The following is a 27,188-nucleotide window of genomic DNA, read 5'->3' as shown; positions in this document are numbered from 1 at the left end:
AAAATTGAAAATTTGAACATTTTTTGAAAATGGTGAACAAAACTTGAATTCTGAATGCTTTCTAAAAGCATGAATAAAAAATTGAAATTAGAACATTTTTTGGTTATTTCGAATTTTTTTTTGAAGATTTGAACAATTTTTGGGAACAAGTGAACATTTTTGAGAAAACATGATTTATTTATTTTGAAATTTCGAAAAATGTGGAAAAATGAACAATTTTTTAAAATTCGGAACAAATTTTGAAGATTTGATTTTTTTTTTTGAAAAATGATAATTTTTGGAAAAGAAAAAGAAACATAAAAGCAAACAAGAGAGTGGAAGAAACAGGTAATTAAAAAAATTAAAATAAAAACAAAAAATAAAGAAAAAGAAATAGGAAAAACCAGTAAAAGAAAAAAAATCACTTCATGAATCTTCTAGAAGGTTCCCAAAACAGAAAAAAAAATAGACAGGTACCAGAAGGTTCATAAAACGAGAATGAATGAATAGGTTAAAATGGGTTGTCTCAAGTGCGCTCTGATTGTTGATGCATGTCCTATCTGTTGGATCACCAAGGTCTAATCTTTCAAGAGATGAATATTGACCGAGTTTCTAAAACTATGCGTGTTTTCCCCACTAGCCAGGCGTGTTCTCGTGTGGACGGGGTGCCTTCTTATTTATTGAACACACAATCCACCGCATATCATTTTGTACACAAAACAAAACATGAAAATAATACTAGATACATCCAGCTATAAAACAAAGCAACCAAAATCATAAAACGGTGAAACCGGAAAACGAGCCAACCAAAACCCTAATAACTCTAATAAGCTAGAACTAAGGGCTTTTTCGAGCAAAACTAACAAAAAAATCGTTCTCAATCAACTCGGAATTAACTTAGTTTCCGTCGCTTCTAACATTTGTTCCCATAGATCCAAACATATACTACTAACCTAGTACGAAAAGATATAGTATTGGGGTTGCTAGATCTGCACAAAAGTCCTCAAAGAAATGATCACTAGATTGCAGAGAGTCGAAATGACAAATACTCATCCATTAAGATGTACCGCCAAATTTCTACTAGACCCAGGCACAAGTTCTTTTTCTGGCTTCTCCTACATGATAGAGCCAATACAAGAAACCTCTTAAGGAAGAAAAGTTTTTCCATGGATTGTTATAACTATGTCTTTTGCAATGAGAATGCATAGGAGGTGTTAAGACACCATTTTCAGGCCTGGTGTTTTGCACAAGACTGTTGGAGCAGTATCATCCCAAACATGAGGCTGGGACTTTCAATTTTTGATGGCATCCTTCTTGCTCAAAGCCTACTTCCTCCTAATAAGATTGCAATGGATATAATTATCCAAGGAAGATGGAATATTTGGTTGCAAAGGAATGAGAAATTATTCAGGCGAGAAGTACCAAGTGTTAGTTGCTGGAAATTCAGGCTCAAAGCTGATCTATTGCTGCTGGAGCACATGAAAGTCCAAGTACTTAAACTTCTTAAGGCGGTGAATAAACTTTCATGTAGTATGAGTGTTGTGACAGGAGCACTACATTGGTAATCTGATGATACCACGAGCAGGGATTGGTTAAGTTGGCTTCAGGATTTAATTTTCTTTCATATTACGTTTTCCCCGATTAATGAAAAATACGGTAGAAAAGATATAGTATTGCCATAGTCAATTAGAAAAGATATTGTTCTACGGTTTGTGCTTCAAAAATAAAAGATATAGTATTGCCATAGTTGATTAAGAATTTAACAAATTGTCCAGCGGTTTTCAGAATTTGTTTACATCTAAAATAAATGTTTAGTTTGTGGTCACAATTTGTTTATCTAGTGTAAAAAAACATAGTTATTTATTGTTGGAGTTTTTAAAGATATAGAACTTAGAGCAACTCTACAGAGTAGTCATGTACTCATATTGACAACATCCTTAGTCATATTTAGCGCCCTTCATATGAATTATGGAGGTTGCCGAGGTGATGCGCAAACACAGTCGCCATATGGTTGCTTTCATATTTGTGGGACCCATGTGTCAATGAGACTTCCTTTTTTCTTAATTAAAATAAAGATCTCATGTGAGGTGGGGTCCGCGTGAACTCTCCTTTCCGTCACACAGATCACATGCAAGATGCAACTGTCATAGCGTGCTTCAAAAAGCTGCCCCCAGGACTCCTCCATAAATTATGAAGCTCGCAGGGCATATAACGACTATATCAGTGTCATTTTAGCATAAAATAACCGTAATGCAATTATTATAATGATTGGGCCAATATAATGACTCTGCTAGAGATGCTTTTACAAAGAACTCAATATTGAATTGGCCGAGAACACCCACTTGACGCTGACGAAAAAACATATTGCTCACAGAGAGGACACGACAAAATTGACAAAATCAGAAATATAGCTGCGGAGAGTTTTTTTTTTTTTTTTTGCTTATTAAGTGCATGCACTGCGTGAAGAGGGAATTAATAAGAAAGGAAAAAATTGGAAGGAAAAATAGAGGAGGAAATCACATTAGGAGAGTTATTACAAATTCGAGAAAGTATATGTAACGATCACGGATTGATTCATCAACTTGTAATACAAATACTCCAAAACCTTAGCAACGCGGTAGCAGCAACCCAAGCAACATAATCACATACGTTAGCGGTCATCGAATCACAGCGGTCGTGATCTCTAAACCGGCGATCATCGATACGATGGGCTTCCGAGCAGCTGAGACGACGATGAGGAAGGATCCGCCACAGTCTGCCGGCTCCGAGGGGCTGGTGGCGCTATCCGCCAGCCTCGCGCGGGGCATCGCCGGCAACCCCGTGGACAGCAATCTGGTCTTCTCGCCGCTCTCCATCTACACCGCGCTGTTGCTCGTGGCCGCCGGCGCCCATGGCGCCACCCTGGACGAGATCCTTCGCGTCCTCGGCGCACGGTCCCGCGGCGAGCTCGACGAGTTCGTCGCGCGTGCGGTGGGTGGCGCGTTGCAAGACCGGACGGACTCCGGCGGCCCGCGCGTGGCGTTCGCATGCGGCGTCTGGAGCGACCTGGCGTGCCCGCTCAAGCCCGGGTTCCTCAAGGCCGTCGCCGGCGGCGGGTACAGGGCCGAGGCCTCCACCGTCGACTTCCGCGGCGACCCCGACGGCTCGCGCCAGCTGATCAACACGTGGGCGGCGCGCGCCACGAACAGCCTGATCGACTCCGTCCTCGGCCCTGGGTCGGTGACCGAGTCCACCCGCGTCGTGCTCGGCAACGCCGTGTACTTCAAGGGCAAGTAGGACCAGCCCTTCGACGAGAGGAACACCGCCGACGCGCCGTTCCGCCGGGTCGGCGGCGCCCTCCCCGTCGACGTGCCCTTCATGCAGAGCTGGGATGACCAGTTCGTGGCCGTGCACGACGGGTTCAAGGTGCTCAAGCTTCGGTACAAGATGGTGGACGCGTTCCTGACGCGTGATCCCAGGAAGCCCGCCCCATTCTTTCCGAAGAGTGCTCCGCTCCTCCGTCCTGATCGATTCTCTCATGCCGCTTCACCTTCCCGCCATGGTTCCTACGGCCGCGCCGGTCCGTATCCGTACTCCAGCGGACATCCAAACGCATCTTCCAGCCTCGCCGACCCGTACGGCGACATTAACACGTATTCAACCGCGTCCTCCAGCTCCACACAGTTCTCCTTGTGCATCTTCCTCCCGGACGCCGACGACGGCCTGCGCAGCCTGGTCGACGCGATCGCTTCACGGCCGGGCTTCCTGCACGACCACCTGCCTCGCCGGAAGGTCGAGGTCGGCGAGTTCCGGGTGCCCAGGTTCAAGCTGTCCTTCCACGACAGCGTGGTCGACGTCCTCAAGGAGTTGGGCCTCAGCCTGCCGTTCAGCCCGCTGGGCGACCTGTCCGACATGACGGGGCCCGACGACTCCGGCTTCGGAATGGTCGTGGACGAAGTCGTCCACAAGGCGGTGATCGAGGTGAACGAGGAGGGCACGGAGGCCGCGGCCGTCACCATGGTTACTGACCGATATGGCTGCGCGGCCAGGTACAGTCCGCCGCGGCGGGTGGATTTCGTCGCTGATCATCCGTTTGCCTACTTCATCGTGGAGGAGGAGACCGGCGCCGTCGTCTTCGCCGGCCATGTCGTTGACCCCTCGAGAGAAAGTTAGCATTGTACGCCCAATTTCAAATACAGTGCGTTTGAGATGATGGCCAAATTTTGCAATTATTTTTGCATTTCAAAAGCGCCTACAAAAATTCTTCGACAGAAAAACAGTTAGGATTCAGTTCTTCAGTTCAGTGGTCTTTTAATTTGTACAGTTATTTTAGCATTTCAAAAGCGCCTTTAATTTGTACAATAAGCATTGCACCCTTTGAACCCTTGTCCATATTCCTCGTCGGCTAGCCTAAGGCGGTGAGTTCGTTGCTTTAAAATGCATGTTATAGTAAGGAGAATTTTTAGGTTGCATAGGTTGCGTTGCCAATTTGCAACCATGTGTACGTTTTTACTGTACAAATGGATGGCATGTTGCAGTGGTCATGGATATCTTTTGTAATTGTCATGTTCATGCTGCAAAGTTGTTTTCATGCTGTTGCATGCGTTGGATTAGTTCTATGGTACATCAGTGCGAGGATTCCCTTACCGACTATTTGCAACCAATGAGTTTGTCGCATAGATAAGAAATATTCCATGGTGTGTTCTATATGTTCAAACATTTTTGCATGTTTTTAAAATACGAGGAAAAAATGTTGCGACGTGTTTATTTTTGGACCCCCCTTAGCTGACAGCCTCCGGGAAGGGTGGCATTTGTGAACGATTTTGATGGCATTTTTAATTTGAGGGAATGACAGTTTCTTCACAGTGACAACTGTTATCAAAAAGGGTTCGCTCGCCACCGCAAGTTAACTTTTTCGTTATTTCTTTAACACAATACAGACATGGACGCTCATACATACACATACCTCTATGAATGCACGCACTACCCATATGAGCACCTCTGAAAGACTGAATCAACACATCATCTTGAGATTGGGAAGTCGACACAACGCCTTCGTAGTTGATAGAAACATCCCCTCGCACTAAATGTACATTGCCGGAAGGACTGAAATAAATTCAGAAAAATACGAGCGCCAGTGTCAAGTCTAGGTCTGGAACTCTGTTGGGCTGTGGGCATACTATTGTCCTCCTAACCACCACCACAAGTTAGTTCCCAATGTTGAGATGATGTTACATGTGTAGAAAAAAAATGTTGCTCATAGCATTTCAATGCTAAAGAATAGAACGCTCTAGATGCCGAATATGAGGGAGATCTGCCGACGAGGGAAATGGTGAATCGGGCGTTTTGAGTGGATGCAAAAGAATACTTATGATTCATATAAACCAAACAACTCATATCCCTGTAAAAAGAACATGTAAAAGAAATTGAATCCTCCAAATAATCAAAGAGTCTAACTGTGCTGTGTAATCGCTTTGCTACCAAATTTTATCGTTTTCAAGTTTCAACCATGTGAGGACGTGTCAATGCAATCCTGCGACTTGTAAAAATCTTCCAATCAGAGAGGCCCCTCAATCCTTCACATTTACTAGCAAAATATGTTACCCGTGCTCTGTAATTGCACCGGCTGCTCTAAAAGCTCCAGCTAAAGATGCCAATTCACCAAAGAGAAATGAAGCCATTCCATGACCGCCAGATTAAATTCCCATGCTCAATGCTAAACATATTGGCCCCAAATCTACAGTAACGCCTATAATAACTGTTCCCTTGCTATTCTTCCTCTTCCTCCTCCGGTGTGTGCTCTGGAAAAACTTGCTGCGCGGTCCACACGACAGAAAAATGGCTTCCGACAGCAACCGGAAGGCTCCCTGCGGCAAGCCTCAGTTCCTCAAGGTGCTCTTCACGGACTTCATGGAGAAGATGCCGATCCCGGCCAAGTTCATGCGGCGGCACCTGGCAGCGGAGCCCGGGCTTCGGCCGGCCACCCTGATGAGCCCGTTGGGCAAGTTCTGGCATGTCGACGTGGTCCGAGACGGCCACGGCGACGACAGCGACGTCTACTTCGCCGGCGGCTGGGCCGAGTTCGTGAGGGCCAACAGGCTGGAGGAGGAGAACTTCCTGGTGTTCAAGTACGAAGGGAACATGGTGTTCACCGTGAAGGTGTTCGAGACGTCCGGGTGCATCAAGAACTACGACGACCTTGTCGTCGCCGGCGCATTGTTAGAGCAGGCAGCACCGAGGAAGCGGTCCAGCACTGGCTGTGGATCGCAGCCTACCTCCAAGGGCCATGGTACGTCTCGCTTCTTCTTCTCAGAATGAGTTTATGTGTGAATGTGTTTTTCCTGCAAAGATATCACGTCACAATTGTCAAGTCTATATTATCTTTAAGAAATTAACAGTGTGACTATATATGAAGTATGATCACACGATGGAAAACAACAAACTTCTTTGTTCTCAACAGAAGTACACCTCATGAAAAAATTAAAGGAAACCAAGATCATGTAGAATCTGCATTTTAGCCTTTTAGGACTTCTTTGATTCACATTATTTGTAAAACGAGTGTCGTGGCATATTGAAAACTACTGGATTATATGGTCATTTGGTTGTGCACAAAAAAGCGTAGGATCCATATTGAAAACTACTGGATTGTTCACATGATTTCCTACAGAACCTAGTACTCCCTCCGATCCATATTGGTTGTCGCATGTCTAGATACATCCGTTTGAGCGACAACTAATATGGATCGGAGAGACTACAAACAAATCCTAAAAAATATCCTATGGATTGCAATTGCAAATGAAACAACATACGTAGGAAATATTCCAAAGGATCACAATCCTCCAAAATTCCTATGCAATTCCTTCGAATTAAAGGAGGCCCTAATAATGTTCCATATTCTCAGTTCTTATAAATGTCTACTTGGGATGTTAATTTCACTAACTGAGTTACAATAGCTTGGAAGTGTTGATGTTTGACATTCTCAATTCTTATAAACATATCTTTTTTTACCCTCTCAAAAATATTACTAAGATTTATTTATTTTTGATACAGACCCTTTACGCTTACTTGTGGAGACCAAAAATATTAAAAATATATAGAATGTTTTTTTTCCTTTTGATGGATAGAAGTATACTTTCACTCATCAACTACACCCAAACTTATGTCACAGAAAAAAAAACAGCTACACTATAACTCATAGTGAATATTTGTGTGAGAATATGGCGAATGTCAAATAAATCACAATCATTGTGAATAGGTGATGTTCCCCATTCAACTACATACCCAAAAAAAAAAAACCTCAACGTGTCCCGAAAATACAACTCCTGCATACGTACAGATAAAACACCGCTCACCATTTCCAATATTCTGTGTAAACAAATCTGCACATATATACCGGGTAGGTAGATATAGCGAGCGTAAAAATCAGGAAGATTAATAATGGAGCTTATCTTGTATGTTTCGCAGGTGGTACACATGCTCAGAAAACCAGGAAGGTCAGTGACAGGAGCCTTACCGGTGATGGTGCCATACAGGCAAAGAAGCAGTACAAACCTCGCAGGATTCTGATGGAAGAAAATGATGGCGAGCAAGATGCCACCACAGAGAAGTACGCCCAAGCGGACACCCACTCCGGCATCGCAACGGAGGCCAAGGAGTCTGACTACACCGGCACCCTCCCTTTCTACGCCAAGACGGCGACTCCTTGCAACATTCGCTACAGCTACATGGCAAGTTCTTTAGCTGGTTCAAAATCAAATCTATACTCTCTAGTTCAGATAGATATGCACTGTGAACTTATAGTGTTTGTTTTGGCTTGGGCCTCGTGTAGAACATCGGGAAGAAGTTCTGTGTCATGAACGGCATCGCGACGAACCGGCTGATGATACTCAAGGACTCGGGCGGGAGGTCGTGGCCCGTGAAGCTGACGCTGACGAGCGACCAGGCGCGCATGAAGGCCGGGTGGGGCCACTTCTCCGGCCACCACAGGATCAAGGTCGGGGACCTCTGTGTCTTCCACCTCGTCGACGAGCACACCTTCAACGTCAGCATAAGGAGGGCCGAGTAATAATGAAGTGTTTTGGCTACTGGTGCTCTGTGTGGGATGTGTCTTTTTTCCATACTGTCTTGGATTTGTCCCTTTAGGTTTGGTAATAATAATAATAAAGTGTCTCGGGTTCCAAACAGCACGCATTTTAGATGTAACCACATACACTAGTGGAAACTCGCTGACAAACAGAGCAACAAATGAAACCATATAAGGCAGGTGAATGAAATGGAACACAGTGAATTCATATCAATGATCTCAGATATGTAGAAGTGCCATTAGCATGCAAATAAACAAAAAGAACAAGAATGTGACATTGCTATGTGCCATACAGGACTAGTTTATACTTCCAGGCACATGATTTCACCATCTGAAGACCATATGCAGTCAATGGAAAAGAAGCAAACGATATACTGTGCAAAAATAATTTGGTGATGGTTTAGGTTAGACTATCAAAATCTTAAGAAAAGGCAGCAGTATGCCTGTTCAACACAAATCTACAGAGTAGGCAGCATAGCAGAAACACGATTATGTTGTTAATGTTTCTTTCATTGGCATACATATTTTCCTCAAACAGGTTAATGCTGTTACATGATGTTTCCCCAAAAAATATTATTTTTCTGCCGCTTCACAAGAATTAAACAAAGCAAAAATGATGAACAAATGGACTGTTGTGTACTAAGTACCAATATTTGCATTTTGTGATCTTATACTGCAGTGTGCGCATCATGTCTGGAGCAAAAGGATCCTGATCAAATCATCACACCGATCACCTAAAAGAGGGGGCAATTAGCAATATGCTTCACACAAAATTTGAACTCCATGACGACGATAGGGTATTCACTGCGTTAAACGAAAACTATGATTGCAAATATATTATCCATAATTACCTCTATTGAAACTTTGGAATGCTAATAATCACTTGGATTTAATCAGCGCCATCCAAATAATATTCACATCCAAGGTGATGCGTGGACCAGGCAAAGATCACTTCCTGTGTATACTGCGCTGGCATCATGACCACTTGCCAGCTAGTGATCACATGTTGCATCTTCTCCTGCTGTATAATTTCAAATGATGCTTGGCTCTAAGGGTGGCTGATTACATACTGCAACATTGGCAGACAATATGGTATCTCCAAGAGCTGATGTATAAGATTAGTAACACCCGTCAACAATACCATGATCCTACTTTCCTTCCTCCAGTTTATGCCACAAGAACTGGATGTTTGACATTCATCTCGATGCAGGATCATCTCCAAATTTCAATTTGTCTGCTCAATTGATCTTCTCGATTCTGCAGGACCACCCAGTGAAGTTGAAGACTGTTTTCCTTGGACTTGGATTATAGTTTTAACAGCCTAGCCATACGTAATTTCAATTTGTCTGCTCAATTGATCTTCTCGATTCTGCAGGACCACCCAGTGAAGTTGAAGACTGTTTTCCTTGGACTTGGATTATGGTTTAACAGCCTAGCCATACGTAACGCTGCCCGAACTTTCCTCACGTCATTCTGAAACCCTGCACTACGAAGGCCAGCAATGACAGCACGCTTTGCAGATGCAAGAACACTGTTCCCTTCACGCAAGCAGATCCGCAAGAATTTGGATGCCATATGATACCTACCCACCTTACATAGACCATGGACTAGTGATGTGTAAGTAAAATCATCCTTCAGCTTCATGTTGTGAAGTAATTTGATGGCTGCATCCACCTCATCAGATTTGCAGAGTGCGTCCACCAAGCAATTGTAAGCAACAATATTTGAATCCATGTCCCTTATCTCCATGTAACATAACTGCTTATGTGCAGCCTCGAAATGTCCCATCTTGCACAAACCATTGACCAAAATTGAGAATGTGTACTCATCACTCTCCAGACCACCCTCTTCCATCATACTCAGCAGCTCAAACGCGTCATCCAGCTTCCCTTCCTGGCATCGCAGGTAAATCAGCGTATTATAGCATGCACTGTCAAGCCTGAACCCACTCCGTATCATTAGCTCACTGTAGGTATTGGCTTCTTCCATCCGTCCCTTCTTGACTAACGCACTAATCACCGTGCAGTATGGGAAGAGATCTGGAATGTACCCTCCGTCCAGCAATGACAAGAAGGTCTCCAGCCCCTGATCAAACCTGCCGTACTTAAAGCAGCACTTCATGACCGTCGTGTAAGTGACGACGTTCGGGGCATGCTTGGTCCTCCCAAGCTCCCTGAGGACCATGCGGGCGTACCCCACCTTGCCTGACTTGCACAGCCCATTGATCATCGTGTTGTAAGTCACAATGCCCACCGGGAGCCCCGTCCTCTGCAGATACCTGAACATCCTGTACGCGTTGATCGCGTGACCGAACCTGAAGAGCCCGTCCAGGAGTGTGTTGTAGGTGGTGGCGCACGGCGCGACGCCTTTCTCGGCCATATCGGCAAACACCCGGTAGGCATCCTCCGGGTGGCCAGACCGGAACAAGCAGTGCATGAGCGCGTTGTAGCTCCAGGCGTCGGGGGCGACCCCCGCCTGGAGCATTTCGTCGAACAGGTCGAGGGCGCGCATCGTGAGCCCCCTCCGCGCGGCGCCGGCGATGAGGGAGTTGTAGGTGACGGCGTCGGGGCTCACCCCGGCCTCCCGCATCCGGCGCAGGACGGAAAACCCCGCGTCGAGGCCCGAGGCGCGGCAGTGCGCGGCGAGGAGGGTGTTGTAGGTGACGACGTCGGGGGGCATGCCGAGGCGGATGGCGTCGACGAGGACGGACTCCGCCCGGGCGAGGCCGCCGCCGCGGCAGAGCGCCGCGAGGCAGACGTTCATGAGCCGCGTGGACAGCCGCGTCCGCGCCCAGGTCATTGCTCCCCCTCCGCCTCCTCCTCGCCGCGAGACTATCTTCCGGTTCCGGGCTCGCTTCGACTCCCATACAGCTCGCTCGCTGTCCAGACCAACTTGCCGAGTTCGCGACGAGCAAGGCCGGCGCCTTGTTATGGGGCAAGCGCCCGGCCGCAGGAGGCGGCGAGAGGTTGGTGGCGGCGACGGCGCCGCCGGGTGGTCGGGGCTCGGGAGGGAGTTGGGAGTTCGCACTTCGCAGACCGCGCAGCGAGGGACAGACTAGAGAGAGAGGCCAGGTGGGCCACGCATGTCATAGGCGGCACGGTCAGACAAGTAGGGTTCATTTCGCCTGACCCAACAGTCAGTGAGTATAACAGGAAAAGGAATTAATTCAGCACCTAAAATCGATGGGATTTCCTTCAAAAACTATCGTACGAAAGATTCACAACAAATTGGAGAGGAAAAAATCATTCTCATTCACACTAATGCTTTGAGCTATGTTACAAAAAGAACGAAACATCGTTTGTGGTACAACAATACCTGTGAATACAATGAAAAAATCAGGAAATCGGCAGGATCATACATACTCAAAAATCAAAATGTCGGACGGCTGAAAAAAATAAATCAAAATGTGGCTCGAGGAAAAGGCAGGTACAAAATTATACAGGCGGAGCGCAGACCAGGCCTCACTGTGCCTTCATGGCTTTCTCCTTGCACAGCTGGTGCCACTCCTGGAGCACGGCTGCTTGGAGGGCACGGTGCTCGGCTTCCTCCGCTGTGAGCTTGGAGAGCGTGGAGGGGCCCTTGGGGTTCCCAAATCCGTCCAACTCCTCGCTCTGCTTCCTCTCCTCTTCCTCTTGCTCGGTTTTCGCGGGCGGCATCTTAGGTTTGGCTGCCTTGAGTAGCGCTATCCTCTCCATGGATATCTTCAGTCGCTCCGCAGCTGTGCTCTTCACCTCCTCTTCGGGCATGTATTCAACAGCGCCGTCCGTGATGTCGTCCAGCCAGCCCTGGAGGTCCGACTCGATCTCTCTTGTGATCGATTCATCAGATGCACGCACGACAAACTTGCATATCATCGTGGTTGTCTCGTCACCCAGATCTACATTTCGGCTCACCTCACTTGCACCGAAGATCATCATGCCCACAAACCCACCAAACCATGTCTTTGCGGCGTAACACAACTGTGGAAGATACATGTGTTATAACCTTACAAAAATGGTAACGCTGCACAGGATAGAATCAAGACCATGACATGACACCGTCTAAGTGATTATCAGTCAAATGCTTACCTGGAACCCAGCAACTGTTCGGATGAAATGAGAGCAGACTTGATGGAAGGGCTTGGAATAAATTGACTTCAACCCACTGAGGAAAGGAGAGCTATCATACTGCTGAGCAGCAGTGGCCTTGAAACCGCTACCTTCATATGTGTATGTGCCAGTGCACTCAACCATGGCTGGCAAGCCTGGCCATAGACGGAAATACTCAACTGGAGAGCATTCATATGGCAAGAGAAGTTCGGCGAGAGGGATCTTGTAGGGCTGACACCGTAAAACAACCGGCTCCCCAAGCTCTGGCCGGAGCGCGCGCTTCTGCCTCGTCATTTGTGAGTCCTCTTCTGCATAATCTCCTTCATAGTCTGCCGATCCTCCACTTCCGTAGAATGGGTAATACAGGACTTGAACCCAGAGAGAGCATCTCTCAAAATGTGAAACTCCCACAGTGACACTACTTTGGACTGGATCCTGCAGAATTGACAAAGCATTTTCCAAATAAATTAGATGCAAATATGGATTAGCCAATCTGAGATGGCAGTACTTACCCAATGATATAATACTCCCTCCGCCCGGAAATACTTGTCACCAAAATGAATAAAAGAGGATGTATCTAGACGTCTTTTAGTTCTAGATACATCCCTTTCTATCCATTTTGATGACAAGTATTTTCGGACGGGGGGAGTATTTATTATCACTATTCTATTTTTATCAATAGCCCACATTTTTAGCGCAACTCATCTGGAAACAAGATACTGTCACTGGTAGTTAAGTTACTTGAAAGCCGCCGCAATGCTGGATGGCCTGGCTCTTTGAAAATCACTTATATTTAACATCATGATCATTATCTGGTGTGCAATATAATGTGAGCTCAACTGGCTATACAAGTATACTACATTGGGAGGTGGTGGTCTTTAAATTTTGCCAGGAAATAGATTGAGAAGTTCACTAGCCAAGGAAGAAAATCTTTCACTGTAAACTATATTCAAATAATATATTTGCAAACAAACTGCGGCCCTACATTTGTCTGCCCATTCTGACTAATGACAAATTCTTAAATATTTAATTACTGATACATAATTGAAATTAAACTGCACAGTAAAAGCATATGTAAACAAGGCATTTCAAGAGTCGTGGAGGCACCTGGGAAACAAGATTACGCAGGTGGCGAACAGTGCGGGAAAATCCATCCATATAATACAGTGCTCCAGAGAGCCCAACTCGGATATCCACCCTGTTGAGTTCCAGCTCAGTCAAATTCAAAATCTGCAAAAGTGTACATTAGTTAAAAAGGGCAATCATACAGCTCAAAGTCAAACAATACTATGGCTTACAGCAAAACCATATGTCAGCAGCCACAAATATTTGTTTTAATTTCTCACCATTTTACCGGGTGGCAAAGTGCACATAAACTATGCAGGAGCAATAAATAAAGATATAAAGTTCCTAACCTAACCAGTGATCAACAGTAACCATGAAACAGCAGTACAGATCAATAGAAATTATGTTAAATGTACACGGAAAAGATCATCATCTCATCGATCAGGTTATACCTTTAAATGTAGGGTGATTCTGCCATCAGTTGGATCCGCCAAATGATATGCTTCGATGTAACATGGATCACTGCTGCCAGTCAGAGTGCGTGCTTTTGGAAGATCTTTGTGCAAAGCACCGATACCCTTCGTCTGTAGGAGCGTTAACTGGCTGGGATTGGGCCTCCAAAGCTCCTGGATGGCCTTGTGAACTAATCCCTCCAATTTCCTATCTTGTGCAGCAGCAGCCTCTGAAAACTGAACTGTAAGCTTGTGGTGGCTAAAAGGGTAATCTCCTGTAGCATCACCTACACCAACCCACCTGGATGAAATATTGGAAAGTTAAACATGGCAGTTATTTTTTTTTTCAAATGCATGTTCGTAGAGAATTTCTTTTTTTAGATACAGAACTTCTGCAAATAGTGCAGCCTGATGTAAAATAATTAGTTTGAAGTGCAACCCTCACCTGTTATCTGGATGATTCGTCACATACTTTATTATCTGCAAGACATAACGTGACTGATGCTTGGTGACAGAATCAGCTGAAGTACTTGACCTGAACTCCTCCAATTCTTTACTGAGGAGCTGGCCGGCTCTTGCATTTCTGGTTCCCAAACGCTGAGCGCATATGAGGACAGCCTGCACATCTTGTATCCTATTTGATGTAGTGGCAGAGGAATCGGTGTTGAATAAAGTCTTATGCATGTTAGATATGATGATATTCAGAGGATCCTCTGGGTCATCAGCTAAAAGAGGATCAAGACCTTCAAGATCAAAGTGTTCAGAAATTGCCCATATCAGCCGTGATGATATTCTTGAGGTATGAACCTGAAACATTTATTCACGTTTAAATATAGGCCAATCTGGATTTAAGAAAAGGTACTGAAGAACTGAGGGATTAATGACACCATTGGTCTTTTATCAATCATCTCTAACTAGAAAACAATCTTTACAGAATGGCACAGTTTAAGCTACACCTATTTGCAGTGGAAGATGAACAAAAGTGTACAAGGAAACCAAACAAAGGCAGGCATAGTGAGATCCAAACGCAGGTAAATCCTTGACAAAGTAGGTGCCATTAAGTTAGTAATAAGTAAGAGTACTACGATTATACTGAATTAGTAATGAAAAAGAATTGGCATAGAACTAGGTGGGATCAGGCAAAACATTTTTTTTATGACAGTGCATTACTCCCTCATTTCCAGTTTATAGGGCTCAATTCAAAAATCTCACCAACCAATGTAGATGGTGAGTGGTGGAATACTTTTTGTAGTTTGCAAAAACACCCAATTAATGCTCTTATTTTTCTCAAAAATTATGTTTACCAATGTATTAATTGCAATACATGCATGCATAAAGTACATGCACTGGTCAATCTTCTCTTAATACTTGCATGCAATGATTTAATGCATCTTGGAATTTGAACATGTGATGGGGAACAACCAAATTGAGCCTTATAAAATGGAAAAACTAAAATTTTGAGATAAGCCCTATAAACCGGAAAGGAGGGAGTAGTAATGAATAAAAATTGCACCTTCAGTCCAACTGGTATTTAAATGCATAAAAAAATGTATTTGAACATCAGATAATGAGATGAATCATAACCTCGCGAAGATCCCTAATAAGCTGTAGCTGCAAATTTCGAAGTCTAGTCTCATTTAAAATCTGATCTTGAGATGCACCAGTCTTAATTGTCTTTACGCCGCCTCTGGTATCATATATATGACAAAGCCGTACAAGCAACTTCAGGTAGCAATCGATTGCATAGGTGCGCCCGTCACAGTCCCAGAGAACACAAGGCCTGCAAACTTCCACCACATCCAAAGCAGGTTCTGTCCAATTCAACGCACCGTAACCAGTTCCATAGGCTAATGCCCCTATAACTCTACTCTCTGTCCCAGAATTCTTCTGCTCAGGTAGTGGAAGAGATAGCTGGAAACAACTTTCAACCAGTGAGGCAACTAGCTCTTCTCTGAACAAGCTTTTGCTTGTTATGCTGTTTAGATCATCCTTCACCCTTGCATCCTCAAAAAGAGATATCACATCTGTTCCTGGAACGGGCTTCTGACCTCTTCGAACGCTCTCCTTTGCAAAAAGATCAACACAAAGGGCAGTTCGGCAAATGCATGCCAATGCATGCATTCTATCTGATTCGGCTCTCAAATTTTTCAGCATCTGAAGCAGCCTTTTGAACAGAGACACCTGCATCACAGAACATGCTTTTGTAAATCCATCTTGAACACAAATTTTCACAACACTTGTTCACTAAACTGAAATTGTCCCTCTCGCTATCTTCTTTACAAGTTATGCACGGAAGGAAGAAAGTGGTACAGATCTGCTAGCACATGATATGGCATGACTCCAATCAAATGAATTATTTTACATTTTAGAAACCCGGAAAAACGGAGAATATGGGGTGCATGGGCAACTAGTTGCCAGAATTACATTCCGAACATAGTAGCATTAATTGGTAAACAAGATGCCAATAGTATACTACTAAACCAGGTATCAAAGTAATGATGCATAACCATTTTACATTGGCTCCACGAGTTATAAATATTGATGATTATATGCTAAGTAATGTGAATGTTTTCAAAGGCCCAATACTTCTCTGCTTAATTTGAATGGATAGCGAGCAAACAATATTGTATCACCTATGGGCTTAAGTTGCTTAGTAACTGATCTATCATGACAATGTAAATCAATGCTTAGCCGATAAGGTTAATAAATAAACTTTGATTTGTGATATATAGTACCTATAACGATGTAAATCATAAGGTAATGCTCATGCTACGGAACACACCAACAAACTAGTTGTGATACACTAGCAAGATTTTTACTTGCCGTATTTAAGAGATGGCATCAAAAAAAAAGGGCAACCTGGTGCATGTAGCTCCCGCTTGCGCAGGGTCCAGGGAAGGGTCCGACCACTTTGGGTCTATAGTACGCAGCCTTTCCCTACATTTCTGTAAGAGGCTGTTTCCAGGACTTGAACCCATGACCTCATGGTCACAAGGCAGCAGCTTTACCACTGCGCCAAGGCTCCCCTTCATTTAAGAGATGGCATCAAATGATGAAAATTATAATTAATAAATACATATACTAGCATTTCAGAAAATCACTTTTTGTCCAAATAAACAGACAACAATCAGCACACGGAAATACAACCAACTAAAGCGCCGTTTGATTCACCGGTCTAACAACAAGAAAATAGATTTTTGGATTTTTGGCATAAGACTGAAATAGGAGATCATATGGGATAAGACTAAATTTGTTTGGTTCATACAAGAATGTCAGCTTTGAGATCAGAATTTATGAATCTAATAACTAATAACTCTTCATGGTACTGACACTCAAGATTTATAATACTGTAGTTTTAAAACTTGGGATCAGTATGGTTTCAGGCTTGCACTAAAAACAGCACTAACTAGTAGAATTGCGTGTTACTGGAATTACTTGACAGACTCTGGTTAAAACAATAGCTTATTTGGCTGAAAGGCTACCCATGTTTCAACTGCAATTTATGTCATGTCTAATTGATGACAGATAAATCCATGTATTGACACGAAAATAGAAGCCTCCTAAATTACTTCATACAAACTTGGCTACCACTGCTAATGCCCACTTCCAGAATCCTTGATCCAGTAGCCTCGTTGACATTGGGCACAAGACACAACCAGTAGATTTACCACAGGAAATTAGCAAACAACAATCATTGAGTTGATAAGACTAAGGTGAATTGCTCTTATAAGTCGATTGATTTAGTACCTGCATTCCAAGATCCAGCAAATGGAGATTCGCCACAACAGCCCTGACGATCGTCTCCCTCATCGATGAGAACTCTTGTCGGTCCCATAGTGTTAGGATTGCAATAATGGCAGCTGAAGCCCACTCCGGCTTGCCTCCGGGCGCATCTGCGAGCGAGAGCATATTGATCCCCACCTCAAACACCAGTGGCGGTTCCAGCGAGCTAAGGAAAGGAAGCAAGTGCGAGACAATGTCAGACACCCCCACCAACTTCTCCGCACTCGCCTCCACGGTATCGGCTATTGTAGTGTCTCCCGGTTTGGCAATCTGCCGCAGCGTGTTCACCGCGCCAGATGCAACCATTTTTGCTGCATGCACAAGAGGGTACACAGTGACCCGGAAGCTCTCAACGGGCATAACCATGGATCGAGCAATGAGCATATTTCGCCGGGACCAGATGAAGTTGATGGCGTCAGCTGCCCACTGGGCACGCACAGCGAGCGCGCCCTCTCCATCAACGAGCTTGTCCCCAGCAAGCCGGCTCATACGCCGCGCGTCCAGCTCCTGGAACAACCGAGCAAGTGCCTCGAACGCTGCGGCTGCCACTGCGTCTGCGGAGTCTAAGGCCAGCTCGGTCAGACGGCCCCACCAGGTGGTGGCGTGCCCCATGAGCGAGGGGTTGGTGGAGCACATGAGCGCGAGGTCATCGCGCGGGAGGAGGGAGGAGAGGGAGGTAACGGCGGCAAGGCGGAGTGACTCGGCGGGCGAGGAGAGAGCGGCAGCGATGTCGGCGTGCGCGGAGGAGAGGAGGGTTGGGAGTAGGTGCGAGGGGAGCGACGGGAATGAGGCGATGGAGGAGGCGGCGACGTCGGGATCCGGGAAGGAGAGGTCGGAGCGTAGGGAGGAGAGCAGGAGCGGGTCGAGGAGATCGGGGGGCAGGGGCAGCGCACGGAGAAGGTCGAGCGCAACGCGCTTGCAGACGGCCGAGGAGGGCGCCGCTAGGATCTCGGTGGCGGCGGTGCGGGCTAGCGCGGAGACGTCGCGGCCGGCGGCGCACTGCTGCAGGGCCTGCAGGAGCGCTGACGACTGCCGGAGAGCGTCCGAGGAGCGGAGATCGGTGGTGATCTGCGCGATGAGGAGGTCCATCGCGCCGCTGCCGCAATTGGGCTCCGGCGATCGCCGGAGCTGGGGAAGAGTAGCGGTGGTCGTGCAGATCTGGGAGGGAAGGGGGGAGTGCCAGAGCACGAGAAGGGTCGGTGTTTTGTTTGAGTGCGGTGCTGCGGCCGGTGGTAACGGGTCGGATCTTTTCGTCCAGCGACTTCGGTGACTCGGCGAGGACTGATCAGTAGGGCCCAGAGCGACTGTAATGGTCGGGGTTCGATCTAGACCGTCTATGTTGAAGTTTTTGCTAAAGTGAGTGTATCTGACGGTGCAGGCCGCTCCAGAGGTGAAATAACACAGCCACTGATTATTGTTCTTTCAGAAATAGTTTATTTCATAATTTACTGGGACAATGTCCGAATGCGTTAGCTTGTGATGTATCTGCCCATTTTAAGTAAGGAAGATTTCTTGATTCTCCTTCGTCACACCTTTATATCCGTTAATTTTTATGTAAATTATAAAAACTAATGGTTGGGATTTAAAAGAAAGAAAGATTGAACATGTATCACACGTTCATTTCTATTGGACTTGGAGACGTAGGGGGAGGCATAGAGTGTAGACGCAAAGAAGGGAAAAATGGACGTGTACGACACTTTCCCGCCGCCAGGCGTGACCGGTCTTTCTCTTCGGCTTGTCGCCGCCCTGTTCGCCTTCCACTTCCCATTCACCCCTAATCTTCTCTGGTGCCACCCCCAACCTCCTCGACCTCCAACCTCCTCCTGCCATCTGTCTTCGCTTTGGGTCAAAGTCGGAGTCCTTGTTCATGCAGGACAACTTCTCCAACACGAATCCATGGAGTGCATGCATGAGGGATGCAGCCTTGGCAAAGTCCTCGCCCTGGATGACCACGCCAAGCTGGAAGCGGAGCACAGAGTCGTAGCCCTCAGCCTAGTTGACCTCCGCAGAGTGGAAGCCCCAGCGGGTCAGTCCCATGCGGAGGCAGGGGCATGGGGCCAGGGGCGGAGTGGCATCCATTTTGCATCATGATTCATGTTGGGAAACGTAGTAGAAAACAAAAAAATGTCCTACGATCAAATTAGGAACACTATGAAGATGCAATAACGGTTTAGGTCTGATCGTTACCAACTTTGAGTTGCAGCGAAAGAAGAGTCGGTGTAGATCATACTTGAAGTCCCTCGAACCGTTCACGAACGGTCCCTCAAACTAAAGACCGAAAGCACGACCTCTCCATAGTTTACAAGTGTACGGTCGTCATGATCCGGCAGCGCTTCGTTATCCAGAGCTAATCTATGCCAGAGAATTAGAGCGGGAGATTAGAACCACACTGGGCTTATAATTACGAGGATTAGAGAGGATTAGATCTAGCTCTAACTGGATCAACTAAAACTAGACGTAGACAACTAGAGGAGGCTCCAAAACTTGTGTCTCCCAAGGGCCAAATCCTCAAGTATATATTGGTTGGAGAAGAGGGAGGAGGTGCCACAAGGGGGAAGGGTCGCTAAGAGGATGGGGAGTTCCCCTCCAATTCGACCGCCCGTAACAAGCTAGGGGCGCCCAAGTGTTACCGGGCCCTGCTAGGGCCCAATAACTCTCCACAACTTGGTCTTTTTAATATATTTTTTGTCCCGTTGATATCTCAATAATTATCTTTTCGGTCTAGAAAAATAGTTATGAACTTGACTTGGCCCCCCTATACCAAAATCCTGGCTCCGCCGGGAGGGGTCCACCACTTTCCATTGGTGCCTCTTCGATGATGCGTGAGTAGTTCTTTGTAGACCTTCGAGTCTGTAGTTAGTAGCTAGATGGCTTCCTATCTCTCTCTCAATTGATTCTCAATACAATGGTCTCCTGAAGATTGATACGTCTCCAACGTATCTATAATTTTTGATTGTTCCATGCTATATTATATCCCGTTTTGGACATTATTGGGCTTTATTATACATTTTTATATTATTTTTGGGACTAACCTATTAACCGGAGGCCCAGCTTAGAATTGCTTTTTTTGCCTATTTCAGAGTTTTGCAGAAAAAGAATATCAAACGGAGTCCAAACAGAATGAAACCTTCGGGAACGTGATTTTCGGAACAAACGTGATCCAGAGGACTTGGACCCTACATCAAGACATCAACCAGGAAGGCACGAGGTAGGGGGCGCACCTACCCCTCTAGGCGCGCCCTCCACCCTCGTGGGGCCCACGTTGCTCCACCGACGTACTCCTTCCTCCTATATATACCTATGTACCCCCAAACTTACAGATACAGAGCCAAAACCCTAATTCCACCGCCGTAACTTTCTGTATCCACGAGATCCCATCTTGGGGCCTTTCCCGGAGCTCCGCCAGAGGGGGCATCGATCACGGAGGGCTTCTACATCAACACCATAGACTCTTCGATGAAGTGTGAGTAGTTTACTTTAGACCTACGGGTCCATAGTTATTAGCTAGATGACTTCTTCTCTCTTTTTGGATCTCAATACAAAGTTCTCCCCCTCTCTTGTGGAGATTTATTCAATGTAATCTTCTTTTGCGGTGTGTTTGTTGAGATCGATGAATTGTGGGTTTATGATCAAGTTTATCTATGAACAATATTTGAATCTTCTCTGAATTCTTTTATGTATGATTGGTTATCTTTGCAAGTCTCTTCGAATTATCAGTTTGGTTTGGCCTACTAGATTGATCTTTCTTGCAATGGGAGAAGTGCTTAGCTTTGGGTTCAATCTTGCGGTGTCCTTTCCCAGTGACAGTAGGGGCAGCAAGGCAGATATTGTATTGTTGCCATCGAGGATAACAAGATGGGGTTTATATCATATTGCATGAGTTTATCCCTCTACATCATGTCATCTTGCTTAAAGCGTTACTCTGTTCTCTTGAACTTAATACTCTAGATGCATGCTGGATAGCGGTCGATGTGTGGAGTAATAGTAGTAGATGCAGGCAGGAGTCGGTCTACTTGTCTCGGACGTGATGCCTATATACATGATCATACCTAGATATTCTCATAACTATGCTCAATTCTGTCAATTGCTCAACAGTAATTTGTTTACCCGCCGTAATACTTATGCTCTCGAGAGAAGCCTCTAGTGAAACCTATGGCCCCCGGGTATATCTTCCATCATATTAATCTTCCAATACTTAGTTATTTCCTTTGCCATTTATTTTACTTACATCTTTATCTCCCTATATCATAAAAATACCAAAAATATTATCTTATCATATCTATTAGATCTCACTCTCGTAGGTGGCCATGAAGGGATTGACAACCCCTTTATCGTGTTGGTTGCGAGGAGTTTATTTGTTTGTGTAGGTGCGAGGGACTCGTGCATGGCCTCCTACTGGATTGATACCTTGGTTCTCAAAAACTAAGGGAAATACTTACGCTACTTTGCTGCATCACCCCTTCCTCTTCAAGGGAAAACCAACGCAGTGCTCAAGAGGTAGCAAGAAGGACTTCTGGCGCCGTTGCCGGTGAGTCTATGCAAAAGTCAACATACCAAGTACCCATCACAAACCCTTATCTCCCGCATTACATTATTTTCCATTTGCCTCTCGTTTTCCTCTCCCCCACTTCACCCTTGCCATTTTATTCGCCCTCTCTCTCTTCATCCTCCCTCTCTTTCTCTATTTGCCTCCTTTTGCCCGTCTCTTGTTTGCTTGTGTGTCGGATTGCTTGCTTGTCACGATGGCTCAAGATAATACCAAATTGTGTGACTTTACCAATACCAACAACATTGATTTTATTAGCACTCCGATTGCTCCTCTTACCGATGCTGAATCTTGTGAAATTAATGCTGCTTTGCTGAATCTTGTCATGAAAGATCCGTTTTCCGGCCTTCGTAGTGAAGATGCCGCTACCCATCTAAACAACTTTGTTGATCTGTGCAATATGCAAAAGAAGAAAGATATGGATAATGATATTGTTAAATTGAAGCTATTTCCTTTTTCGCTTAGAGATCGTGCTAAAGCTTGGTTTTCGTCTTTGCCTAAAATAGTATTGATTCATGGAATAAGTGCAAAGATGCTTTTATCTCTAAGTATTTTCCTCCCGCTAAGATCATCTCTCTTAGAAACGATATCATGAACTTTAAGCAACTTGATCATGAACATGTTGCACAAGCTTGGGAGAGGATGAAATTAATGATACGTAATTGCCCTACACATGGTTTGAATTTGTGGATGATTGTACAAAAAATTTATGCCGGATTGAATTTTGCTTCTAGAAATCTTTTAGATTCGGCCACGGCAGGCACTTTTATGGAAATCACTTTAGGAGAAGCTACTAAACTCTTATATAATATTATGGTTAATTATTCTCAATGGCACATTGAAAGATCTACTAATAAGAAAGTGCATGCGATAGAAGAAATTAATGTTTTGAGTGGAAAGATGGATGAACTTATGATATTATTTGCTAATAAAAGTGTTTCTTCTGATCCTAATGATATGCCTTTGTCTACTTTGATTGAGAATAATAATGAATCTTTGGATGTGAATTTTGTTGGTGGGAATAATTTTGGTAACAACGCGTATAGAGGAAACTTTAATCCTAGGTCGTATCCTAGTAATTCCTCTAATAATTATGGTAATTCTTACAACAATTCTTATGGAAATTTTAATAAGATACCCTCTGATTTTGAATCTAATATTAAAGAATTTATTACCTCGCAAAAGAATTTCAATGCTTTGATTGAAGAAAAGTTGCTTAAGATTGATGAGTTGGCTAGGAACGTTGATAGAATTTCTCTTGATGTTGATTCTTTGAAACTTAGATCTATTCCTCCTAAGCATGATATCAATGAGTCTCTCAAATCTATGAGAATTTTCATTGATGAGTGCAAAGAAAGAACCGCTAGGATGCGTGCTAAGAAAGATTGCTTTATAAAAGCGTGTTCTTCTAGTTTCCATCATAATAAAGATGAAGATCTAAAAGTTATTGATGTGTCCCCTATTAAATATTTGTTTTGCAATATGAATCTTGATAATGATGGGACTGAATATGATCCACCTTTACCTAGAAGGCGTTCCAAAAATTCGGAGTCTTTAGATCTTGATGCTAAAATTGTTAAAAGTGGGATTGAAGAAGTCAAAACTTTAAATATTAATGAACCCACTATTTTGGATTTAAAGGAATTTAATTATGATAATTGCTCTTTAATAGATTGTATTTCCTTGTTACAATCCATGCTAAATTCTCCTCATGCTTATAGTCAAAATAAAGCCTTTACCAAACATATCGTTGATGCTTTGATGCAATCTTATGAAGAAAAATTTGAGTTGGAAGTTTCTGTCCCTAGAAAACTTTATGACGAGTGGGAAACTACTATTCAAATTAAGATTAAAGATCATGAATGCTATGCTTTGTGTGTTTTAGGTGCTAGTGTTTCCACGTTTCCAAAGACTTTGTGTGATTTGCTAGGTTTCCGTGATTTTGATGATTGCTCTTTAAACTTGCACCTTGCGGATTCCACTATTAAGAAACCTATGGGAAGAATTAATGATGTTTTGTTGCAAATAGGAATTATGTGCCCATAGATTTTATTGTTCTTGACATAGATTGCAATCCTTCATGTCCTATTATTCTTGGTAGACCTTTCCTTAGAACGATTGGTGCAAGTATTGATATGAAGGAAGGGAATATTAGATTCCAATTTACGTTAAGGAAAGGCATGGAACACTTCTATAGAAAGAAAACTAAATTACCTTATGAATCTATTATGAGAGCCATTTATGGATTGCCTTCCAAGGATGGCAACACCTAGATATATCCTTGCTTTTATGCCTAGCTAGGGGCGTTAAACGATAGCGCTTGTTGGGAGGCAACCCATTTTATTTTTTATTCCTTGATTTTTTCTCCTGTTTAGTAATAAATAATTTATATAGCCACTGTTTTGGTTGTTTTTTGTGTTTAATTAGTGTTTGTGCCAAGTAGAACCGTCGTGAAGACTTGGGGAAAGTCTTTTTAATCTTGCTGTAAAAAACAGAAACTTTAGCGCTCACGAGAACTGCTGCCATTTTTATTTGGAAAGTGATATTTAGTTAATTATTTTTGCAGATGATTAATATATAAATTCCTCAGGTCCAGAAATTTATTTTAGAATTTTTGGGGTTCCAAAACTTGCATTAGCTGCAGATTACTACAGACTGTTCTGTTTTTGACAGATTCTATTTTCCGTGTGTTGTTTGCTTATTTTGATGAATCTATGGCTAGTAAAATAGTTTATAAATCATAGAGAAGTTGGAATACATTAGGTTTAAAACCAATATAAATAAATAATAAGTTCATTACAGTACCTTGAAGTGGTGTTTTGTTTTCTTTCGCTAACGGAGCTCACGAGATTTTCTACTTTAAGTTTTGTGTTGTGAAGTTTTCAAGGTTTGGTTAAAAGATTTGATGGATTATGGAACAAGGAGTGGCAAGAGCCTATGCTTGGGGATGCCCATGGCATCCCAAGATAATCTAAGGACACCTTAAAGCGAAAGCTTGGGGATGCCCCGGAAGGCATCCTCTCTTTCGTTTACTTCTATCGATAACTTTACTTGGAGCTATATTTTTATTTACCACATGATATGTGTTTTGCTTGGAGCGTCTTGTATTATTTGAGTATTTATTTGTTAGGTTTCCACAATCATACTTGCTGCACACACCTTTTTTGAGAGAGAGACACATGATTCAGAAATTGATAGAATACTCTATGTGCTTCACTTATATCTTTTGAGTCACATAGAGCACGATGGTGGAATTGTTTTATAGAAACTTTTGTTCTCTCATGCTTCACTTAGATTATTTTGAGAGTCCTACAAAACAGCATGGTAATTTGATTTAATCATTTTAGGCATTCAAGATTAATTAAAAATATTCTTATGAGTGTGTTGAATACTATGCGAAGTTTGAAACTTGATAATTGTTTTGAGATATGGAGATGGTGATATTAGAGTTGTGCTAGTTGAGTAGTTGTGAATTTGAGAAATGATTGTGTTGAAGTTTGTGATTCCTGTAGCATGCACGTATGGTGAACCGTTATGTTAAGAATCGGAGCATGATGTATTTATTGATTGTCCTCCTTATGAGTGGCGGTCGGGGACGAGCGATGGTCTTTTCCTACCAATCTATCCCCCTAGGAGCATGCGCGTAGTACTTTGCTTCGATAACTAATAGATTTTTGCAATAAGTACGTGAGTTTTTTATGACTAATGTTGAGTCCATGGATTATACACACTCTCACCCTTCCACCATTGCTAGCCTCTCTAATACCGCACACCTTTCGCCGGTATCATACACCCACCATATACCTTCCTCAAAACAGCCACCATACCTACCTATCATGGCATTTCCATAGCCATTCCGAGATATATTGCCATGCAACTTTCCACAGTTCTGTTATTATGACACGCTCCATCATTGTCATATTGCTTTGCATGATCATGTTGTTGACATTTTAGTCGTGGAAAAGCCACCGTTCATAATTCTTTCATATAAGTCACTCATGCATCATTGCTATCCGGGTATGCCGCCGGAGGCATTCATATAGAGTCATACTTTGTTCTAGTATCGAGTTGTAATCATTGAGTTGTAAATAAATAGAAGTGTGATGATCATCATTCATAGAGTATTGTCCCAATAAAAAGGGAGAAAGGCCAGATAAATAAAAGAAGGCCCCAAAAAAAGAATAAATAAAAAGGGGCAATACTACTATCTTTTTTCCACACTTGTGCTTCGAAGTAGCACCATGATCTTCATGATAGAGAGTCTCCTATGCTATCACTTTCATATACTAGTGGTAATTTTTCATTTTAGAACTTGGTTTGTATATTGCAACGACGGGCTTCCTCAAAATGCCCTAGGTCTTCGTGAGCAAGCAAGTTGGATGCACACCCACTTAGTTCTTTTTGTTGAGCTTTCATATACTTATAGCTCTAGTGCATCCGTTGCATGGCAATCCCTACTCACTCACATTGATATCTATTAATGGGCATATCCATAGCCCGTTGATACGCCTAGTTGATGTGAGACTATCTTCTCCCTTTTTGTCTTCTCCACAACCACCATTCTGTTCCACCTATAGTGCTATATCCATGGCTCACGCTCATGTATTGCGTGAAGATTGAAAAAGTTTGAGAACACTAAAAGTATGAAACAATTGCTTGGCTTGTCATCGGGGTTGTGCATGATTTAAATACTTTGTGTGGTGAAGATGGAGCATAGCCAGACTATATGATTTTGTAGGGATAACTTTCTTTGGCCATGTTATTTTGAAGAGACATAATTTCTTAGTTAGTATGTGATAACCCACAAGTATAGGGGATCGCAACAGCTTTCGAGGGTAGAGTATTCAACCCAAATTTATTGATTCGACACAAGGGGAGCCAAAGAATATTCTCAAGTATTAGCAGCTGAGTTGTCAATTCAACCACACCTGGAAACTTAGTATCTGCAGCAAAGTGTTTAGTATCAAAGTAATATGATAGTGATGGTAACGATTACAAAAGAGTAACGAAAGCAAAGTAATGTTTTTGGTATTTTGTAGTGATTGTAACAATAGCAACAGGAAAGTAAATAAGCGTAAACCAGTATATGGAAAGCTCGTATGCATCAGATCAATGATGTGTAATTATCCCGGATGTGGTTCATCATGTAACAGTCATAACATAGGGTGACACAGAACTAGCTCCAGTTCATCAATGTAATGTAGGCATGTATT

The 27,188-nt window shown here is 43.7% G+C and overlaps 3 protein-coding genes and 1 pseudogene across 4 annotated transcripts; 2 read left to right on the top strand and 2 right to left on the bottom strand.

Moving 5' to 3' along the window:
- Positions 1-2,625: 2,625 nt before the first annotated feature.
- On the top strand, positions 2,626-4,133 carry LOC123082208 (serpin-Z6B-like; annotated as a pseudogene).
- Positions 4,134-5,796: 1,663 nt separating this feature from the next.
- LOC123086716 (putative B3 domain-containing protein Os04g0347400) lies at positions 5,797-8,023 on the top strand. Its single transcript, XM_044508487.1, has 3 exons — positions 5,797-6,247; positions 7,423-7,757; positions 7,799-8,023. Exons 1-3 carry the CDS (start codon positions 5,797-5,799, stop codon positions 8,021-8,023), a joined length of 1,011 nt encoding a protein of 336 aa, XP_044364422.1.
- LOC123086715 (putative pentatricopeptide repeat-containing protein At4g17915) lies at positions 6,117-11,107 on the bottom strand. 2 transcript variants are annotated; one of them, XM_044508486.1, is made up of 3 exons: positions 8,893-11,107; positions 8,689-8,775; positions 6,117-6,299 (listed from the first exon to the last, which is right to left on the bottom strand). In XM_044508486.1, exon 1 carries the CDS (start codon positions 10,838-10,840, stop codon positions 9,392-9,394), a length of 1,449 nt encoding a protein of 482 aa, XP_044364421.1. In that variant the 5' UTR covers positions 10,841-11,107; the 3' UTR covers positions 6,117-6,299; positions 8,689-8,775; positions 8,893-9,391. The 2 variants fall into 2 exon arrangements, with proteins under 2 accessions (XP_044364421.1, XP_044364420.1); XM_044508485.1 differs by lacking the exon at positions 6,117-6,299 and having other exon boundaries at positions 8,600-8,775.
- Positions 11,108-11,268: 161 nt separating this feature from the next.
- On the bottom strand, positions 11,269-18,650 carry LOC123086714 (protein TPLATE). The gene is made up of 7 exons (XM_044508484.1): positions 17,394-18,650; positions 15,231-15,827; positions 14,092-14,453; positions 13,647-13,947; positions 13,237-13,359; positions 12,109-12,564; positions 11,269-12,000 (listed from the first exon to the last, which is right to left on the bottom strand). Exons 1-7 carry the CDS (start codon positions 18,516-18,518, stop codon positions 11,503-11,505), a joined length of 3,462 nt encoding a protein of 1,153 aa, XP_044364419.1. The 5' UTR covers positions 18,519-18,650; the 3' UTR covers positions 11,269-11,502.
- Between the last annotated feature and the right edge of the window lie 8,538 nt (positions 18,651-27,188).

This window comes from Triticum aestivum, chromosome 4A, assembly GCF_018294505.1.
Source record: "Triticum aestivum cultivar Chinese Spring chromosome 4A, IWGSC CS RefSeq v2.1, whole genome shotgun sequence".
NCBI classification, from domain to species: Eukaryota; Viridiplantae; Streptophyta; class Magnoliopsida; order Poales; family Poaceae; genus Triticum; species Triticum aestivum.
Note: the sequence above shows the minus strand (reverse complement) of the source record. Positions and strands in the feature narration are given on the sequence as shown.

Bases quoted from the DNA above. Each gene is read 5' to 3' on its own strand.
- LOC123086714 (XM_044508484.1), bottom strand. From the start codon at position 18,518: ATGGACCTCCTCATCGCGCAGATCACCACCGATCTCCGCTCCTCGGAC. The intron at 13,948-14,091 runs GTGAGGGTTGCA...TATTTCATCCAG, and splicing joins ACGAATCATCCAGATAACAG to GTGGGTTGGTGTAGGTGATG. The intron at 12,001-12,108 runs GTAAGCATTTGA...TATCTTCCACAG, and splicing joins GAACAGTTGCTGGGTTCCAG to TTGTGTTACGCCGCAAAGAC.
- LOC123086715 (XM_044508486.1), bottom strand. From the start codon at position 10,840: ATGACCTGGGCGCGGACGCGGCTGTCCACGCGGCTCATGAACGTCTGC.
- LOC123086716 (XM_044508487.1), top strand. From the start codon at position 5,797: ATGGCTTCCGACAGCAACCGGAAGGCTCCCTGCGGCAAGCCTCAGTTC. The intron at 6,248-7,422 runs GTACGTCTCGCT...TATGTTTCGCAG, and splicing joins GCCTACCTCCAAGGGCCATG to GTGGTACACATGCTCAGAAA. The intron at 7,758-7,798 runs GTGTTTGTTTTG...AACATCGGGAAG, and splicing joins ATATGCACTGTGAACTTATA to AAGTTCTGTGTCATGAACGG.